This window comes from Tetrao urogallus, assembly GCF_951394365.1.
Source record: "Tetrao urogallus genome assembly, chromosome: 19".
Lineage (NCBI taxonomy): Eukaryota > Metazoa > Chordata > Aves > Galliformes > Phasianidae > Tetrao > Tetrao urogallus.
This window is the reverse complement of record NC_136832.1, coordinates 5,844,452-5,865,002: the sequence shown is the minus strand read 5'-3', so window position 1 is coordinate 5,865,002 and position 20,551 is coordinate 5,844,452. Positions and strand designations below refer to the sequence as shown.

Sequence of the window (20,551 nt, the reverse complement as noted above, 5' to 3'; positions counted from 1 at the left end):
GCAGCGCCGTCTGTCCGACCGCCCGTCCCGCCGGTCATCCGTATGGGACAGCAGCCCGCCCCGCCCCGCAGCCCCGCCAGCTCCCACCGCCTCCCGCTGCTCGGTTCTTCGCTCCCTACCCGCACCGCAGCCCTCAGCCGCCGCCGTTACGCGGAGGGCCGCAGAGCGCAGCGCAGCCCACCCCGGGGCCTACGGGCAGCGCGGAGCGCGGGGCGGACCGCCGTGACACGCGGCTATTGCGGGGGACGCCGACCCCCGGGCCGCCCCTCTCACCTGCGGGGCCCGACCCCACCGCGGGCTGAGCGCTTAGGAGGCCGCGCCCGGCGCTGCGGGAGGCGGCGGTGGGGCAAGCGGAGCCGCGGGCGCCGGGCGGGCTGGGGGCGGGGCGGGGCGGGGCGGCCCTCGGCTCCTGGCTGCGCCGCCGGAAGTGCCGGGTGCCAGGCCGCGGGAACGGCGTCGGCGAGGAAGGGTGACGTCATCATCCCGCGACGCGAGCGAGAGGAGCGGGGTCCGAGCGATGGCGGCCTGCAGGGCCTTTCGGCGGCGCAGGGAGGAGCCCGAGGAGGATGAGGAGGACGAGCAGCTGGCCGAGGAGGTCAGGTGAGCACAGGGGACGGGGCCTGCGGGGCTGCCTGGCGCTGCCAAGCACCGCCAAGCACCGCTCCGTGCCCTGTGTTCTTTCCTCAGCCGAGGAAGCTGTGCAGGAGCGATGCAAGGCAGGAGCTGCCTTGTGTACTTCTTCTGCTTTAATAGGTGGGTTGCTTAAGCGTGGTACAAGAGGAAATGCTTGCTTAACCTCCGACCAGAAAAGGAGGCACTGATATGGAGAAACGTAGGGCAAAACTACCGTAGAAGGTTTGGTGTTAACTGCAGGAAATTAAACAAGGTGAATTAAAGGAAACCGAGGCACTGAGTACTAAGGCCACTGGTTTGGGTTTTTTTCTTCAGGTTAAAACTCGAGGAAGCCAAAGAAGTGCAGAGCCTTAGGAAGCGACCCAACGGGGTGAGGTAAGGTGTGTGAAGGTGTGTTCTATCTGGCAGTGTCGTGCAGCAGCACGTTCCTCTGTTGGCACCCACCTGCTTTATGTAGAAGTAGCTCCATGTCCCATAGTGCCAGAGAAGTTTGTGTCAAAGTCTGAAGATGGAGTGGGGGGTGAGTCAGGTGCAGGAAGGTGGGAACGTGGTGCCAGCCTGCAAAGTCTGTGCTGTTGTCCTAACTATGGGAAAAGAAAAAAAAAAGACTCAGAATTTATCATGAGATGTATTTAGTCAGATTGCTTCCATACTGTACATATAGCAGAGCAGTTGGTTTACTTTGGGCCCTTTCATATCTTCTCCCTAATTTCCTTCTCTCTCATATAGCAGCTGATGAAACATGACCAGCAGCCAGCTTTGTTTCTTACTTGGGTGATTCATTGCAAGGCACTAAAATCCCTCAGCCTGAACTTCTCATAGTTCCCCTGCCTGTAGGGAGGGATTGGGAAAATTGTCAGTATAGTATTAATACAAGTGTTTGAGACCTGATAGATCTAGAGAAGAGTAAAGAAAGACAGCATTGTTGGTAATGCATTTCCTTCTACTGAATTTTGTTTCTTTCTTTATGGCTAACTAGTGCTGTAGCTCTGCTTGTGGGAGAGAAGCTGCAAGAAGAGGCAACGCTTGTGGTAAGTGGTCGATATTTTCATCGCTTTATTGCTAAGATGAAAGGGTGTGAAAACTTTGGTGTGCTCCAACTGATCACTGTAGCAGTAAGATTTCTTACAGCCTAATGCTTCTTCTCCACTTTTATCCACATTTTGAAGATTAGCATTAAACTAAAGGGGAGTTTCATGGTTTTGTATTTTATCTTGCTACAGGATGACCCTTTTAAGATAAAATCCGGGGGGATGGTGGACATGAAGAAACTGAAAGAACGAGGCAAGGACAGGTGAGTGCATATGAGCTCTGAAGATCTTTCCCTGGATTAGAAGTAAGTCACAGCTAGCAATAAATTAACCAAGAATTGTACTGCTTTGAAGAATTTAATATATTGCAGTTTCACTGGCTGCTTGTCAAATTAGTTGAACAAAAGAACAACTGCAACAGTGTGGTTTTCATTTAGGATTAATGAAGAGGAAGATCTGAACTTGGGAACTTCCTTCTCAGCTGAAACCAACAGGCGGGATGAGGATGCTGACATGTAAGTTGAGCTGCATGGAGTCTGATGTTGAATTCTGGGTTGGGTATCCTCTCTATTTATTTATTTTATCTTGGATACTGAATGTCTCAGAACATCTCCTTGATTCTCACCTGCTTTTTCACCTTCTGGCTGCCAGACCTGAGAAGGCATTTTCATGAACAAAGTTGGGAGGTGCCAGTGGGGTAGCATTAAATACCAGTAGCAGCCTTCCTTGATGGCTATGGAAGAGCTTGAAAGACCTTGATCTGAGTTGCAAATATCTTGTTTTATGCTCTTGATGTTAGCTGACTGCTTTTGGAGAAATTATTCATGTCTCTCTTAGCCATTGGGAGAGTGATGCAGCTGTGTTCAGCAATTAGGAGTACAGAAAACAGAACTAAATACCACATATCCCTCGTGGATTATTCTTCAGGATGAAGTACATTGAGACAGAGCTGAAGAAGAGAAAAGGAATTGTGGAGAATGAAGAACAGAAGGTGAAGCTTAAGAACGCTGAGGACTCTCTGTATGAGCTGCCAGAGAACATCCGTGTCTCCTCTGCCAAGAAGACTGAAGAGATGCTGTCCAACCAGATGCTGAGTGGCATTCCTGAAGTGGACCTGGGAATTGAGTATGTTGTTCACAAATCTGTTAGTGATGGCCTGAGTTACAGGGATGAGGGCTGTGATTGGAAGCTGCTGATCGGCAGAGCACCGGTGTGGCTGCATTATATGACCCCCATTTGGCTCTGTGATGGGATTCAGTCTTGGTCTGGGTTGGTGGGGTGTTTAGCACTGCATGTTAAATTAAACACAGCAACAGGATTCCAGTGCAGCGTGACAGCATGACCTCTGGGAAGAGGCACTTGCATTTTTGTTACTGCAGTCAACAGCTCCCTGGAGTTTATCCATGTATGTCGTGCATTAGAATAGGATGTGTGAAAGATGGCAGCTTCACTTTTATCTTTTAAACAAACCATGTAAGCATCAAAGTTTCTGTAGCCCTGCTGCCTCTCAAAAAAAAATGATGCCAAATACAATACGAGCACTATTACTACATGCAAATCCATTTGTTTCTAACATCTTGTTACTCTTCTTAAATATGAATGAGTTTTTTATTCTTTATTTTTCTTCTAGTGCAAAAATAAAAAACATAATCTCAACTGAAGAGGCCAAGGCCAAGCTGCTGGCAGAGCAGCAGAACAAGAAGAAAGACAGCGAAACTTCCTTTGTTCCCACAAACATGGCTGTTAACTATGTCCAGCACAACAGATGTAAGTCTCATGTGGCTGTCCTGACCCGAGTCTGACCTGCCTCTCTGCTAGAGAAAAGCAGTCAGTTGAGATGGAGTCTGTGCAGGAGAAATTAGTCTGTGTATCAACACAAGCAGCTGTCTGGTTTCTTTCTCTGGGATGCGTGTATAGGCTCCATCTGGTGTGCCTGTTGGTTGGGTTTTTTTTCCCCCAATCCATCAGCAAAGAGAGGGGCTTATTACTTGTGACCTAACTTTCTGCTCTTGAACTCACAGTTGACAGTTCCTCATAAATTTCAAGATTTTTTTTCTTTAAGTTATGTCTTGAACGTGTGCTGGAAGTGTCTGCCTTGTCTGTGGTTATAAATGATGGGTTATAATTGAGAGAATCCATTTTGCGGGCTGCCAAAGCAGACAGGTGGTCAAACATACATAGATCTTACTAGACAGGAGATAGGAATTAATTTCCGGGAGAGCCTCTCATACCACAGCCATCTGGAGGAAAGGCAGCCTTCTGCTGTGTCTGACCATACCTACAGGGGTGATGTGGTGTCAGGTTTGTGTTCTGAAGGAAATTAAGAATTTTTGGATGACTTCTGGTGAAATAGTGCCTCTGAAACTTGGTGTATCCCATCTTGCGTGTATTGATTATCCATAGAAACCAACTACTAGAACACTTGTCGTGAGGTTCTGTTGTTTCTCCTAAAGATCAGTCGTAATAAGTGCCATAGAAATACATCTATATGAAGAATGCAACTCTGAAATACTGTCTGATGTTTTCCTTCCTTCAGTTTATCATGAGGAGCTAAATGCACCAGTGAGAAGGAATAAGGAAGAGCCGAAGCCCCGTCCGCTGAGAGTGGGGGATACAGAGAGGCCAGAACCTGAGCGTAAGTTCCTAATCTGAAATGTTTTAAGGCAAGGTACTGGAACACGTTAGGGTCTCATACAGAATGTAGGTCTCTTTGTGCCTGTACGAGGTCCCCCAGGAAGCCAACTGGATGCAGGATTGCTTAGGGATACCTCTAGGTGGAGTAGCAAAGGTCACAACAGAAATGCATTAACCAAGCTGACTGATAGGGGTTTGCTGAAAGGTGGGGTGGCAAGGGAAGCTAAGTTAGGGAGCACTGACTGCTGAAGAATAAGCTTTCACACAGCAAGGGACTGCGGTTGTGTGGCTTTACAGGAGTTCATAAGGTTGCAGTTAAGGAAATGTCTCGGTTACATCAGGGAAAGGACTGGAAATGTGATCAGTCTCTCTCTCTTCTGAAGGCTCTCCTCCAAATCGCAAACGTCCACCCAATGAAAAAGCAACGGACGATTATCACTATGAGAAATTCAAGAAGATGAATCGGCGATACTGAAGGGTGTGGACTGAGGCCTCTGCAGGAGTGCTTGTTCTCTCTGTCTCTCATAGAGGATTTTGTGTCAGTGCCGTGAAATGGAGGACGGGAGCATCGCTGCCTCCCCGTGTTGGTGTCACCTGCAGAGCTTTTCTTGTGTTCTTGTGTTCACCTGTTTGCAGGTGATTGTGAACTCTGGTTGGTAAAATCTTGTATATAACTTATTTTCCACTATAAAGCTTATTTTATCATAACATCAGCTTTCTCGGCGAGCATTTTTTCAGCGGGCAGACGAACGTGCTGTTACAGATTCTTTCACCTTCTTAAAAAGTGTGGAGAAAAACAAGTAAGGTATCCTTTAAAAGCAGCAGCGGGAAGGGGGAGCAGAAAGGCAGCAGGTTGGAACAGCGTGGGGAGGAGCTGCTTTGTTCCCAAGGCCTCACTGTGCAGAGCTCTGTGCTGGGGGCCGGGGGTGATGTGAAGGAGCCTGAAAGCAAAAGGTGGGACTTAATAAAAACGTTTTGCATTGTAACAGACGTGTTGTTCTTTCTGCAATCGCGGACGGCCTGTTCCCCGGCACCCTCCTGCAGGCACGGCGGCACACATCGCCTCTTTCTCCCTTCTTTCGACTGAAGGCGCCACGTTCCGTACTTCGCTATTGGCACAGGGGGACGTCTGTCACCCCCGCCCGACATGGCGGCCCCCAGCCCCGCCTCTGCCCTGGCTCAAGATGGCGGCGGCGGAAGCGGCGCTGCAGGCCGGAAGCGGCGGACCGGAAGCGGCCGGGCCGGCCATGAAGCTGTGGCGGGGAGCGCGGCGGGCGGCTCTGGGCCTGGCACTGCTGCTGCTCCTCGCGCCGCCCGCGCGGGCCGTGGAACCCATCAGCCTGGGCTTGGCGATCGCCGGGGCCGCCGCCTCGGCCCTTACCGGCATCATCTCCTACCCGCGGCTCTACTGCTACTTCAAGGAGTGCTGCCTCCAGCGGCACGAGCAGCGCGTCGCCGCCGGTACGGGCCGGGCAGGGGGAGCGGGGAGGGGCTGGGCGGCCCGTCGGTTCTGCGCCGGGATGGGGCCGGGGGTTCTGCCCGCCGCTAACGGCTCGGTGTGCTGCGCAGCGCTGCAGGAGAGCCTGGACAGGAGGCTGTTCGGACAGCACCTGGTCAGCAGGGTGGTGGTCAGGGCCGTGCGGGGATTCCTCAGCAACGCCCAGGCCAAGAAGCCGCTGGCGCTGTCCCTGCACGGCTGGACGGGCACCGGCAAGAACTTCGTCAGCAAAATCATCGCCGAGAGCATCTATAAGAGGGGGCTGAAGAGTAACTACGTCCATCAGTTCGTGGCTACGCTGCATTTCCCTCACGCTCACAGCATCAACCTCTACAAGGTAGAAATGGGAGGGCGGTGGCGCTGACGGGGTGCAATGCATCGTTAGGGTGGGAAATGAGCTGGAAGATCTTGAGAGGATCTCAGAATACAGCACAGCCTTGGTTTGTGTGCTGTGTTTTAAGAAGGACTCATCATTGTCTTCATTTATTCTGTGTGTGGTCTGAACTAAGGGTTGAGGGCTGAATTCAGCTTCTGCCTGTTCCAATGACTACAGGTGGGGTTTCACAGTGTCAGTGTAGTTTTGATGCTGGAGGATGCTTGGACCAAAGCACTGCTGGAAGCACTCGGTTTGCCTCGCAAGGCTCTGCTCCATGTTGCTGTTCCTCCTGGTACTCATCCTTTGTCCTGATGTTCAGCCTTTCCTTTTTGATGGGGTTTCAGGAATATCCTTCTGTTGAGATGTCACGCATGTCTCATCCTGTCTCTGGGTATCTTCATTTTTCAGAACCATTTTAAGTGTTATTTTCAACTTTTAGTTGCGTTTCAGTCAAGAAGCCAAGCTATTGCAATAATGCAATTGAAAGGAGTACAGAACACAGAAAGCAGAATTCCTGCCTTCTGTTTTTTCGACACAAACTCAGCTGCTCCTATTTCTATGGCACTCAGGACCAATTGCAGTCATGGATTCGAGGAAATGTGAGCATCTGTCCCAGGTCAATTTTCATATTTGATGAAATGGACAAAATGCACGCAGGACTCATTGATGCCATCAAGCCATTTCTGGACTATTATGAGCTTCTGGATGGAGTGTCATACCGACAAGCCATCTTCATATTCCTTAGGTAAGGAGCAACTCTTTGGGTTTGCTGTCCTGTGCACACAGTGCCTTTTAAAACTACCTCCATTACAACCTTTGTTTTCTCTTTTCATAGTAATGCAGGAGCTGAAAAGATAACAGAGGTGGCACTCGATTTCTGGAGAAATGGGAAGGCAAGGGAAGATATACAGCTCACAGACATGCAGAACGCACTGTCTGTGTCTGTCTTCAATAACAAAAATAGTGAGTAAAGCTGGGATCGCTTTTGAGGCCGTCAGAGTCCCGTAAAAATGTCAGTCAGCCATCAGTGCACACACTGTATTTCACAGTGGTGGTTTCTGCTTTATGTGGTCTCCAGTTTTTGGCCTCTGGAGCCACAGTGCAATCTGTGGCCAATGGGACAGCTCTTGTGATGAATTAGAGCTAAGGACACCCTTGTGTGATGTCTGTGGGGGGAATTCTGTGCTGTGCATCTATTGATGTTCTCTTCAGTACTGATGTGCTGAACAGAAAGCAAACAAAGGAAATACAAGGCTGGATGCAAGCTCTGGGAAAGAAAAAAAAGAGCAGGACAAGCTGGTTTGTGAGAGCTGGTAACAGGAAAAATAGGATCTTCTCTGGGTGAGAGGTGAAGCTGTGAGACCAGCATCTGGGAGCAGGGCTTAAATGCAGACATTCAGAAGAGATCCAGCAGACCAAGTTTGTGTGTCTGAGACAATGCAGAAAGTACCTTGAGGCTAATTTTAGATTGACTTGTGCTTTGTGGGGCCCTAAAAACACAGATGGATTCTTCCTGGTTTGTAGCAGGGGCTGCGATGTTCATCCCCTAGCAGTGTTTAACAAGAGGAGCAGTGACAAAGCCCTTCTCTTTCCTTTTGTAGGTGGATTTTGGCACAGCACCTTGATTGATAGAAATCTCATTGACTACTTTGTTCCCTTCCTGCCTCTGGAATACAAACATGTGAAAATGTGTGTCAGGGTAGAGGTCGAATCCCGTGGCTATGCTGTGGATGAAGACATTTTAAGCAGAGTAGCAGATGAGATGACCTACTTCCCCCGAGAGGAGAGGATTTATTCAGATAAAGGATGCAAAACTGTGGATGCAAAGCTGGATTATTACTATGACTTATAAGGCTTTATTGCTACAACCTGCAAAGGAGCAAATTTAACTTAATCATGAAGTGGAGAACCCGGGACATTTCATTTGTAAGCACTTTTTAAAGGAAGGAACATTGTTTTAACTGGTATGTAAAGAAGCAGCAGCGCCTCTGCGTTTTTATTCTGTCACTGATCACAGCTCCCAGGCACGTCAGCATCGTGCCATCAAGGTAAGGAAGAGCTGCATTGTGAACTGAGGGCTCTGACGGTGCTGAAGACTTCTCCCACGTGCTGTGGATCAGCAGAACCCCAGTTGGAAGGAATAGTAGGACTGAGGGTATGGCCAAAGTGTAATTGCTTGGGTTCCTGTGGGTGGCCTCTTGGCAATGTAGAGAATCATGATTGAAGTTCCTGTTTGTGAAAGCCTTCAGTGGGCTTGTGAAGAAGCATTCCTCTAATGGCATTACAAGCAGGAGATGTGTATTTTCTCAGCTAGCTTGGCTCCAGCAAAGAGAAGAGCATATTGTGTAATTAGTATATTGGTACTGTACAGCATTGGAAAGAATATCTTTCTCAAAATAGCCATAAAAATGGGCTTTCTTTGAGTCAGAGTTAAGAATATAAAACTCCTTGGTGTCAACAGTGTTCATTAGGAGGACTTTAGTAGAGAGAGGAAATGAGTTAAGAATCGCTGTCTGTCTCCTCATTGTCACTGATTCCAATTTTGGGTTATTTCTTTAATGGATGAAGTTGCCTACCATGTGCTCTCCTAGCTGTGATCTTCCTAGGAGGAGAGCAGTGTGCTTTGTGCCTGTTGAGCTGGCTCCAGGGAAAGGGTGTATAATGGGAAATGTGTGCAGGTTGATTTTACACCCAGGAACTGGAAAAGAGATTTCTCCTCCCTGACACAGAGAATTCAGAAGGCAGCTTGCAGGGTTTTCCCTTTTTCCTGTTCTCACAATGCTGTATGCCTTTGAGGTTTGGGATGAAAATGGATCGAAATGCTTATGGAAAAGCTGTGAAATACATCACCTGAAGTTACTGCAGCCTGTCAGGCTTCTTTCTGAATGTGAGCACTGCAAAACCTTCTGCATTCCAGTTTCTTCTCCCAATAAATTCTTCCCATCAGAAATGTGTTTCTGAGCTGCCTTCTGCTGTTCTTTGCATTGCGTTCTGATGTTAATTTCTTACCCTGACCCCTCATTGAGAAAGAACATGCAGTGTGGCTGGCTGAAGCCAGGTGAGCGGAGCACCCACGTTTTCAGAAGCAGCATCATGAAGTTTTCCCCGTGAAGAAATTAAAAAAGAAGCAGCTGTGAAGATTTCAACATTGCAGTTCTGCTCTGAAGTTGGGTAACACGCCAATTAACTTATCAGTCCTAGAATTGGTCAGCAAACACATGCTCTGAACTCAGGTACTTATCTTCCCTTGGCTTTATGATCGCAGAAAATGACGAGTTAATGGAAAAAAAAGCAGACATGGAAACGATAAACTTTTACTACTGTCTGGTACCTTGTCATCAACAGAAGCAGCTCAGCCACGCAGAGCCGGAGCTCGTCCAGCCTTAAATGTGCTCTTAGCTCTGCTCCATGTGCTACAGCAGCATCAGTGGGAGCAGCTGTCAGACACTGTAGCAGTAGTTTATTGTATCATAGCCCTGGGTGGTTTAGGGTGAATGGGAGCTTCCTCCAGAGGATGCAGAAGTGATGTTCAGATCGGGGAGTCTGCTTCCAACACATCTTGTATCCAAAACCACAGAGCTGACTGGGAGCTGAACCCACTGCCATCAGATCCTTCTGATCCTGCAGTTATTCCTCCCTCTTAAAGCGTGTGGTTTCAAACACCTTTTGACCCTGTCTTGCTGTGAAAGGGTACTTTGGGCTGTTCTTTATTAATGTGCCACCTGAAATGGGAGCAGACAGCAGCAGGAGAAATGTCAAACTGGGGGAAAGGTCTGAGCCTGACACGGTGCCTTGACCCGGTGGGAGCAGCTGAGCTGTCCCCAAGACTGAATTCTGTTTGCTCTTACCAAAGTCCAGCACAAGCAGCTGCTACTTCAGTTAAACCTTCTACAGGGAAAGTTCCCAGATCTCATGCTGTGCTTGTAAAGCGAGACTTTATGGTTAAAATGCAGTGACCTACTAAGTGCTTCCTTAGGATCTTTCTCTTACTACCTATCTTTCTTAGATTAGATTTTTCCCTTGCTAGGAGGCAGCCTGGCCCTAGGGATGCATCTGCCTGACCCTGGGCTGCAGAGCTCTGTAGAGCAGAGCCTTTATGGCTTTTCTGGAGCTGGTTCTTAGACCCAAGCCTAATGAGCTGTGTTACTGAATTTCTTACTGTGTTCTTGGACAGCTCAACGTGCTTTAATATGAGCAAGCTATTTAGTAGGCTTACCCAACAATTACATGATTAAGAATAAAGGAAGCACAGCAGAAAGCTTTTCAGGGCAGCTGGTTGAAAGCTGCAGCACAACTTTTCTGTAGCTCAAAATGATTCAGGCAAGAGAGAGAAATGACTGAAGATTTATTCCAACTGCAGTACAGTGGTAACAGTTAGTGTTCAAGTAACAGAAAGCGGTGAGAACATTTACACTTACAAATAAGTCAGTTAATAAGCAAAACATTGCGTATGGAAAACTGCAGTCCAATGTCCCAAGGTTAATGGCTAGCTAGCATTTGGCTCTGGAGGTTGCATCAGCACCACCAGTTTGCCAACATTTGACAAACTCCACGTGGAGCTGTAAAAGGCAATTGACACTTCTAAAGTAGAGCTGAACATTAATGCTAAGGTCTCTGCTATCATTTCCATGGACACAGTAACAGTGAGAGCTGTAGGTTTGGCATCACGTCTGTGATGGAGCAGATGCTGTGGTTCAAAAATAGCCCACACCCTTAAAACAGTTCAAGAAAACTAATCAATGAAATGTTAGGCACTTCTGTCTTGCACCACTGTGTTTGATCCACTAGTGATGGGTGGGTGGTGGAATAGTTAAAGCTACAACAGCCTTCCAAAGCCCAGCCTCACCTGGTGGGGGAAGGCTCAGTCTTTCCCACCTTTCTCAGACATTGTTCAGTGATAAAAGCTATTATAAAAACACCCTCATCGCCCAGTGAGGTATGGGGTTAGTGGAGGTTGAAGCCCTTTCCCATACCACCTTCTCTGTGGTTCTCCAGCATTGCATTTTTGTTGCTTAAAGTTCAGTATAAAAATACACTATTAAAAATAACATCAGCCACGAAAGTGTCTCATAAGCAGGGCAAGGGGAGGAGAGCCCGCTCCTCAGCTGCAGGGGTTGCTGAAGACATCACAGCCTCCAGGCCCAGGAGCCCCACACTGTGACAGCCAGGCCCTTGAGAGCAGCTTCTGCCTAAGAAGCACAACTGGCCCACTGTGCTGTAAGTCAGCCCCTTCCCGTGTGTCCCTGTGCTGAGGAAGGCAGACGCCCTGGAGTCACTGTGCAAATTCATTTTGCCCCCATAGAAAAATATTAGAAGAAAAAAAAATCACAATTTCTTTTTCCCCAAGAAAGGGGAGCAATAATTACGTTCTCCCCTTTCTCCACCATTTAGTGACAGCTCCCCCTGAGCTCATCTCGACTTTCTGTATTACTATAGCAGGATACACGATATGATGCAAGTCAGACAAGAACTATAACACCACCACTCAGTCCTTGAGTAGCTGAAATCTCACGTACACGTGAGCCACACGTGTGCCACAACAGCATCAGTGTGTTGTGAAGATGGGAGCCTCCCAGCAGCCACCTTCTGACTGCAATGCATCGCAGTATGTGCCTGTCCTGACACTACCTCAGGTCTGATCACACTATAAATCCTTTCAATTCACTGTCTCCTAAGCTAGAGCCTCTCTGTACAACTGCCTGCAAGAGTTCCTCTGCTGCAGGTCTGTGGAAAGGACAGTGAAGGATTTAATAATCCTAGCACTTAAAGGAGTGAATCAGGAAAGCTATCCAGTACCAAAGGTGTCACGCTCGTAAGTCTTCTAAAAGGTTAAAAAAATGGGAGCAATATTTGGATACCAGCCAGTTTAGAGATGAACAGTGGGATTTTATGTTAAAAAACAAAAGCTTAAAAGCCCACACCACTCACTCTAGGATTTTCACCACATTCCCTACAATAGTAAAAAACAAAACAAAAACAAACAAACAAAAAGCTTAAGTGCAAATAGAAAGTTTCCAAAAGCTCTGAAAGTGCTTTGGAGAGGTGAAGGGTAATCAGTCCATGGCTTTTGCGATGTCTTCGTGGATGTCCAGCTTGGCCTGTACAGTCTTGCAGCCTTTATCGGAGTAGATTCTTGCTTCTTTTGGGAAGTATGTCATTTCATCAGCCACTGCCTGAACAACCTCCTCATCGACTTCGTGCCCACGGGCCATCATCTCAGCCCGCACACACATCTTCACGTGCTTGTGCTCCAGGGGCAGCAAGGGAACAAAGTAGTCAATGAGGTTCCTGTCGATGAGGCTGCTGTGCCACAGTCCACCTGCAGGATTGAAGGAAGGAAAAAGATACAGGAAGGACATTCTCTAAACTTGGGCCCGCGTTGGGTAGGCTCTGCAGACCAGAGTTGATACACAAAGAGGTTTATCCACCCGTGAGCAGCTGCTGTAATTCTGGGAGGGGATGACATTGAAGTGAAAGAACCAAAGGGCCTGGTGATGGGGCACTGAGGAAGGCAGAGGTCAGAAAAAAGCAGAGCAGAGTCAGGGTAGGTGAGGTGCAGATTGCTGAGACTAACCCTGTGCTGTGAAGTAAAGCAATTTCCCATTTTCTAGGGGGGGGACTTACTGTTCTTGTTATTGAAGACTCCTACAGACAGCATGGGCTCAAGGTCTTTCAGCTGAATATCTTCCCTGCGCTTTCCACTGGTCCAGAAGTCAAGCGCTGCTTTATTAATTAAGTCACCACCAGCATTACTATTCAAAAAAAGAAAAATTTACAGCAGTGAGCAGACACAATTAAGCCAGAATCTCTTTTCAGCTGGTCACGTGAACTGTTAACCTTGAAATCAAACAAGTTACTGAAACAGAAACCTGTAAGCCAAAATAACCACCCTCCCAGGCAGACCAGTGCCCAGCCAGCCTCTCACAGCTCCTTACCTTGGAAGCTGTTACCCCCACTTCTTTCTCTACCTCACTTTTTATTGCTGAGCATGACACTGTAGGGTGTGACACGTCCTCCATGCTAGTCCAGTTCAGCTCTCCTGGCTGTGCCCACTCCCACCCTTGCCTTTTGCCCACCACCCAGCGAGGGAAAAAAAAGAAATCCTTGAGGCTGTGCAAACAACAGCCGAACATTGGGGTGTTATCAGTGCTGCTTTAGCCACAAATGCAAAACACAGGCACCAAACAGGCTGCCCTGGAGAATTTTAACTCCATCCCAGCTATACCCAGTGCACCTATCCCAAAGAACTTCCCCAAAATCTGAGCTCTCGTGCGAGCTGTGCTCTGGTCTCGTGGGTTCTCATATCTCTTCTGCTGTACTCTGAATGAAGTCCCATACGAACACCATTAGCATCATAAATACAGATTAGTTTTTGAAGAGATGCGACTGACCTGAGGAAGATGAAGATGGCTTTCCTGTAGGACACCCCATCAACCTGCTCGTAGTAATCCAAGAAGGGCTTGATGGCATCAATGAGGCCCTGGTGCATTTTGTCCATCTCATCAAAAATGAAGACGGAGTGGGGACAGGCGCTGACGTTGCCCCGAATCCAGTTCTGCAATTGCTCCTGAAACAAGGTGAGAAATGCTACAAGATGAGGGTGTGCCATGAGGGGGTCATAGGGAGTCCAGGCACCCCTCCCCAGCTGCCCCCATCCCACCTCATTGGTTGTGTCCTTTTTCCCAAAGAGAAGGCCATAAACACTGCAATCAATCCCTTGGCTGTAACACTGAATTGAAAGGTGAATTCTTTCCCTTCTCACAAATCAAGCTTCCTCATTCTTTCTCCTTAGTGCACGGATAAGATGATGAGCTCTGGCTACAACAGTTTGTCTATTTGCTTTAAGTCAGTGTTTCCTCTTTCTTACAGAACCTCCACCTACAACTGCATCCATTCGAACACTGGAATGTGAAGAAACCCCCAGGTTGGAGAAATGCCACACGAAAACCCCCCCATCTACACTTTCATGGCACAGTGCAGTGAGGCTGAGCAGCAGTCAGCACCCCATGGCCACTTGTTTCTCAAGGATGCACAGAGAGTATGGAGAGTTACTGAATCACTGAGGCTGGGAAGGAGCTCAGAGCTCTTGTCCAGAGGAGGACCACTAAGATGGTCAGAGGGCTGGAGCAGCTCTCCTGTCAGGGTTGAGGGAACTGGGATTGTTTAGGTTGGAGAAGAGAAGGATCTGGGGAGAACTCATTGTGGCCTTCCAGTACTTGAAGGGAGAATATAAACAGCAGGAAGAATGGCTGTTTACGAGGGTGGATAGCGATAGGACAAGGGGGAATGGTTTTAAACTGAGACAGGGGAGGTTTAGGTCAGATATCAGGAGGAAGTTTTTCCCCCAGAGGGTGGTGAGGCACTGGAACAGGCTGCCCAAGGAGGCTGTGGATGCCCCATCCCTGCTGCAGGCATTCAAGGCCAGGCTGGATGTGGCTCTGGGCAGCCCGGTCTGCTGGTTGGCGACCTGCTCACAGCAGGGAGTTGGAACCGGAGGATCACTGAGGTCCTTTATCAACCCAGACCTTCAGCACCCGCACTATCGCCACCGCCGCAGCCACAACACGGCGCGGCAGGGCGGCCGAGCCTCCGCAGCGCGAACCCAACGGCGCGGCGCTGCCACCCAAAACCCGCCCCGCGCTCACCTGGTACAGCGGCACGCGCTGCGGGTGCGGGAAATGCAGCGTGGCCAGGAAGAGGTGCACGAATTTACTGCGCAGCCCCGCGGGGTGCACGTGCCGGGCCAGCAGCTGGCTCAAGAAGTTCTTCCCGGTGCCGGCCCAGCCGTGCAGCGACAGCGTCAGCGGCTTCTTGGGGCTGGGGTTGTTGCTGAAGCCCGTCACCGCTCGCAGCACCACCTCCTTAGCCAGGTGCTGCCCGAACAGCCTGCCGTCCAGCTGCTCCCGCAGCGCTGCGGGAAAACACCGTCAGCACCGACCCCGCCGTCAGCACCGACCCCACCGTCAGCACCGACCCCGCCGTCAGCACCGACCCCGCCGTCAGCACCGACCCCACCGTCAGCACCGACCCCGCCGTCAGCACCGACCCCACCGTCAGCACCGACCCCGCCGTCAGCACCGACCCCTCCGCGCCCCGAAACCCACGACCCTCCCCGGTACCGGTGGCGTTGAGGCGGTGCCCGGAGCCGGGACAGCACTCCACGTAGCTGCAGTAGAAGCTGGGATGGGACAGGTAACCGGTGAGCGCCGAGGCCACGCCGATGGCCAACCCCACGCTGAGCGGCTCCAGCGCCGCCAGCCCCGGCAGCAGCAGCCACAGCAGCACGGCCACCCGCATGGCGCCTCCGCACGGCCCCGCTTCCGGCCCGCCGCCAACGGGAGGGAAGCGCCGCGCCCCCCGGGTAACCGCCGCCGCCATCTTTGGGAAGGGCGAGGGGCGGTGCGTCCTCACCGCCTCGGGGCGAGCTGCGCCTCGGTGCCGCTGGCGCCATTGTGTGTCTCCTCAGTGCTCCGCCCCCCCGGTACCCAGTGTTCCCTCAGTGCCAGCAGTGGGGTGCAGTGCATCTTCAGTGCCACCCCTGGCACCCATGCCCCCTCAGTGCCACCCCAACTGCAGGTGTCTGTGTGCTCAGTGCTGCTTCTGCTGTCCGTCGTGTCCCTTCACTGCCACCCCCGGCTCCCAGTGTCCCTTCGGTGCCACCTCTGTCCCCTTGGTGTCTGTCCTCTCAGTGCCACATCTGGCTCCCACTGCCTGTCCCCCACGCTGTCCCTCCATGTTTTCCCGCTGTCACCTAAAGGCCGTTTCCCTTCCCACGCCGCTGCCTTCAGCCTCCTCTCTCTCTTCCTTCATTAGAGCCCAAGGGACAGGGCAGCGCGTCAGGCCTGGGGATATGACAGGCAATGGAGACATAGAAAGTGATGGGGATATAGTTGGTGACAGGGACATGGCAGGTGATGGGGACATGGCAGGTGACAGCACAAGGCACAGAAGTGCTGCCCCAAAGGGGTGTGCAGGAAGCTGGCCCTGCAGCCAACACCCAGACAGCGCTCTCAGCCATATGGTCTGCTTTACTGGGAGGCTCTGTGTGGAGCCAGCGGTTGGACCCAGTGATCCTTATGGGTCCTTTCCACCAACTTGGGATATTCTGTGATTTATTAAAAGGCTTCACGAAAGGCCCCTCTGGAACAGGATAAATCCTAGCCCCGTCAAGGAAGGAGATGTAGACAGATGGGTATTGATACGAGTCCTTCTGCCTGGTTGGGTCTTGCAACAGGAGCACGAGGTACAGCTGTGTGGTGCCTAGGTGCTCAGAGCCACTCTGGAGGCCACAGTCTTGCAGCCTTTTCTGGAGTAGAGCCTTTCCTCGCTGGGGTAGTCCGCCATTGCCGAGGCAATCTCGGTGATGAGGTCCTCCTCCTCAGGATGCCCTTGAGCACGCAGCTCCTCCCGGACACACTGCTTCACGTGTTTGTATTCCAGTGGGAGGAAAGGGATGAAATAGTCAATCAGGTTCTTCTGGATCAGTTGGCTTTGAAAGAAACCGCCTGGAAGAGAGAGCACGGAGGGCTTTGCCATCAGCATGCTCAGGAGGCAGCTCTGCTTCATGCTTTGTGGAGCAGCCTGCAGAGAACTGACACACACACACAGGAGGTGCTGTACTCACTGTTTGGGTTCCTGAAAATGTCCTCAGAGAGCAGATCTTGGAGCTCCTCCACAGGAATGTCTTCTCTCCTCTTCAGCCTTCTCCAGTAATCAAGAGCAATCTCTGTTATCTTATCTCCACCTGCATTGCTGTTAGGAAGGAGATGCACAGGCTCATTAGATTGTATCTTTGCTGCCTTTAGTGCTTGTGTCCTGGCAGTGATTTGAATGACTATGTGATTCTGCACTGGAGTGGAGGTGATGATCCTTTGTGTGGGGATTGCCCAGAAGTGGGAAGTGACAAAGACCACAGCAAGGGAGGAACCCTGAGCTGCTCAGCTGCGCTGATTCAGCCACAGACCTGTCAGCAAGTGGCACTCCCTTTGTCCCTGCTGTGTCTGTGGGGCTGTAACTCCTTCTTGGCCCTTCACTTTCCTTACTTTAGGAAGATGAAGATCGCCTTGCCGTAATAAACTCCATCAATCTCATCGCGGTAGCTGAGGAACGGCAGGATTGAGTCTATCAGGCCATGCGGCATTTGATCCATCTCAGAGAAGATAAAAAGGGACCTTGGGCACGCGCTGACATTGCCCCGAATCCAATTCTGCAGCTGCTTCTGTGAGAAGAAACAAAACAATCTGGTGTTTGCCAACTCCCAACTGCAGATAAATTGAAAGAAATGAGCTAAAGCTGCAGGTACCTTATACAGATGGACATGCGAACCATGTGAGAAATGCAGCACCGTGCTGAAGTGGTGCACAAACCTCCTTCTCCACGCACTGAGTCGGTAGAGGTTCTCTGCAATGATACTGCTGACAAACGATTTACCTGTGCCAGTCCAGCCATGGAAGGACATCACCAGGGGCTTCTTGGGCTGCTTGGAGTGAAGGTTCGTACTCAGAGCTCTCAGAACTATTTGGACAGCCAGATGCTGGCCAAAGACTTTTCGCTCCAAATCCATCTTCACAACTGGAAGAATAAGGGCAGAGTCAGAAGATGACATTTGTTCCTCCCTTTTCTCTGGCTGCAGCTGGATAGCCATCAGAGGGAGCAAACACACTGCCTGAGATCATGAACCAGCAGAGAACCAAACTCAGGAGAGGATTCATGAAACAAATCTCAATGGCATTTATAGGAAACAAGCTGCTTGCAAGAGAGTTTGCCATGAATTTTCATGGCACCATACCACTGCCTTCTGTAAGGCTCTGGGATGGGATCTTCTGTATATAAGCAGAGATACTATGCATGTGCTCAATTCTCGTTAGCTGTTTTTGAGTCCTCTAGAACACTTTCCTTTTATAGAAACCCATATAATGTCCTTTTAAACAAGAATCCCAACCGGTGTTTCAATGGCTGAAGTGTCAGGAAACAGCCTGTTTGTCACCATCAAATGCAGAGCTGGTATGAAGCGATGTATTGCAGCATCAGGAGGCAAAGGGACCTCCAGTACTTGAGGGTTTCCCCTGAAATTTGCATACCAGCTCTGAAAGGAAACATTTGCAGTCCTATGACACAGGAGTGGGGGATTTCCAAGTGACAGGCACTGGAATGTGTGGTTAGAAAGTAGCTCAAGGTTTTTTCAGCCCTGCAGTTTCAGGATGAAATAAATGCCAGACTGCTTATCTGGGGGAAATGAAAGTGTCTTGAACCCTAGAGCTAGCACTAATCACTGCTTGTTCAGCACAGATTATAGGCAATGAGTGGCTGGGGTTTGGGATAAGCTGTGTTAGAAGCCTTTGCCTTCTGGAGCTTCTCTTTCCACGAGCACTCAAAGAATGCACTGGGAATCCCAACCCCACCACAGGAAGGGCCATCGCTGCCCTTCCTACTGCCTTACCTGAGAAGTTCAGTGTGTCCTTCGCATTGCAGCACTCCAGGAGGCTGCACCTGAGCCAGGAGTGAGGGGAGAAGAGCTGCCAGCCGATGGCTGCGCCCCCCACAATGAGGTAAGCACTGAGCGGATCCATGGCGGACGTCAGTGCAGGCGCAAGGATGGAGAGCACAGCAGCATGGAGAAGCTTCATGGTGAGAAGTGAAAAGAAAGGAAAGCAAAACTGAAACTGCAGAAAAGAAAAACAAAAAAACAACAAAAAAAAAGCCACGCAAACTTCCTGGAGCATGAAGCTGTTTGTGCAAATAGAAACCACTTTTTCCGTGTGATGGATGTGTACAGTTATCACACTGTTCCTTGTGAAATGAAAGTGTCAGAGCAGGGTACTGCCTGGGATGAGGGGTATAGCATGGGGAGAGCTCAAGCAGAACGTTCCTAGCTCTGAGGGCTTGGAACCTCATGGCAGCTGGAGCTGCTGCTTCGTTCGCCGGGAACATAGCAGTGCTTGTTTCAGGCTGAGCTGTACATCACCCAAAGGTTTCTGCAGCTCTGCAGCTCACAGATGGGATGGGACACACCAGAAAGGTGCCTTTTCAGACCAGATTCTCAGAGCAGGTGTTTTGTCCTACCAGCTTTGTGATCCCTGCCCTTAAAACAAGGATTGCCTCGCACTCAGAGCCAAGGACATCAAGCGCATGGGAAGCCATAGGGCTCCAGATTTGGAGTCCACTCTGCCCAAGTCCCATGCTGGGCACTGCTCCTGCTCGGGGCTCCTTGTTTTGGGGTGCTGGCGCGGATGGATCAGTTGCACAGTGAGTACGCAGAGCCCCCAGAGCCCCAGCAAGCTGCTAGAAGTGATGGGAAGAAGTTTTCTAGTCTGTGTTTCCTTGACGATCAGTCCTCTGCATCGGCCCGTGGTGGACGCTAGATGGGGTGTCAGACAAAGAGATTCGTCCAGGATTTACACGGTGAAACTTTCGCAGAAGTTGGAAGTGATGCCTGAGAAAATCAGGAGGGGCGCTCACGTCTGCTCACACAGAGCTCGTGTTACGAAATGCGATTTCTCAGGGCAGCAAGCGGTGCTCGCAGCTCTGGCTCCGCAGAGGGCGAGAGCCTCACAGGTAATTTCAGTCTGAGAGCAATGTTATCTCAACAAGGGAGAGCTTGAATAAAGAGATGAGGCTGATGGTCGCTCACCTCGTGGATCTCAGAAGATGAAGGAACAGGATGTGGTCCTGAGAGTACAGAAATGGAAGGGCAGCTCTTAATCTCTCCAGGGTAAAGTGCAGCACCAAGCTGTGTCTTGGAAAGGATGAGTGGCTTCACACAGTCCACTCTTTCTCCTTGTATCTGGGAGCGTGGAGCCTCTGCTGACTGTGGAGACAACGAGGTGTCTGTACTAAATTCTTTGCTGTGATTTTGTGTCCTTCCACAACACGCCACCAACCAGCACGTCTCCCTAAATGCGTGAAATGCAAAGTAATGTGCCAGAAACAGCAGAGAGGAGGAGGAGAATGACCTCATTTATGCGTAAAGAAGGAGCAGCATGGGACACATCTATAGATCTTTTCCTTCCCATATGGGAGGGAGGTGGCATATATTTCCTATACAACAATAGGATGTATGCTGCCTAACAGGTACCAGATGGGTGTTTAAATAACCTTCAGCTGCAACATGTCATGCTGTTATCTCATTATCCCTTACAAGTTAAATGGGTTCAAGCTGGGCCTGGACATGGCTGAGATGTCTAATAGCGGTGGTGAGGCTGACACTGATGGCAATTTCCTTGAACAGCTGTCTGGAAGCTCCAAGTGGAGCACAGACCTGCAACGTGCAGCCTGCAGAGCCTGAGCACGGTGCTCTGCCTTTCCCACCTCCCCATGGAGCCTCAGCACAGCACTGCTCATCATCATCACACATCAGCATGTGTCCCCATCAGCACAGAG

The 20,551-nt window shown here is 50.2% G+C and overlaps 4 protein-coding genes across 4 annotated transcripts; 2 read left to right on the top strand and 2 right to left on the bottom strand.

Annotated features, from left to right (window-relative positions):
• Positions 1-517: 517 nt before the first annotated feature.
• On the top strand, positions 518-5,000 carry LOC306953682 (splicing factor C9orf78; the record flags this gene model as incomplete). Its single annotated transcript, XM_079544651.1, has 9 exons — positions 518-600; positions 949-1,008; positions 1,613-1,664; positions 1,857-1,927; positions 2,102-2,179; positions 2,592-2,789; positions 3,295-3,431; positions 4,201-4,299; positions 4,682-5,000. The coding sequence occupies 9 exons, from the start codon at positions 518-520 to the stop codon at positions 4,771-4,773; spliced, it is 870 nt and encodes a 289-aa protein (XP_079400777.1). The 3' UTR covers positions 4,774-5,000.
• A 545-nt stretch (positions 5,001-5,545) lies between these two features.
• LOC306953635 (torsin-1A-like) lies at positions 5,546-8,024 on the top strand (the record flags this gene model as incomplete). Its single annotated transcript, XM_079544597.1, has 5 exons — positions 5,546-5,759; positions 5,868-6,133; positions 6,742-6,917; positions 7,008-7,135; positions 7,774-8,024. 5 exons carry the CDS (start codon positions 5,546-5,548, stop codon positions 8,022-8,024), a joined length of 1,035 nt encoding a protein of 344 aa, XP_079400723.1.
• Positions 8,025-12,225: 4,201 nt separating this feature from the next.
• On the bottom strand, positions 12,226-15,550 carry TOR1B (torsin family 1 member B; the record flags this gene model as incomplete). Its single annotated transcript, XM_079544697.1, has 5 exons — positions 12,226-12,491; positions 12,797-12,924; positions 13,564-13,739; positions 14,818-15,083; positions 15,292-15,550. 5 exons carry the CDS (start codon positions 15,548-15,550, stop codon positions 12,226-12,228), a joined length of 1,095 nt encoding a protein of 364 aa, XP_079400823.1.
• An 882-nt stretch (positions 15,551-16,432) lies between these two features.
• LOC306953687 (torsin-1A-like) lies at positions 16,433-18,798 on the bottom strand (the record flags this gene model as incomplete). Its single annotated transcript, XM_079544656.1, has 5 exons — positions 16,433-16,677; positions 16,797-16,924; positions 17,215-17,390; positions 17,475-17,743; positions 18,612-18,798. The coding sequence occupies 5 exons, from the start codon at positions 18,796-18,798 to the stop codon at positions 16,433-16,435; spliced, it is 1,005 nt and encodes a 334-aa protein (XP_079400782.1).
• Between the last annotated feature and the right edge of the window lie 1,753 nt (positions 18,799-20,551).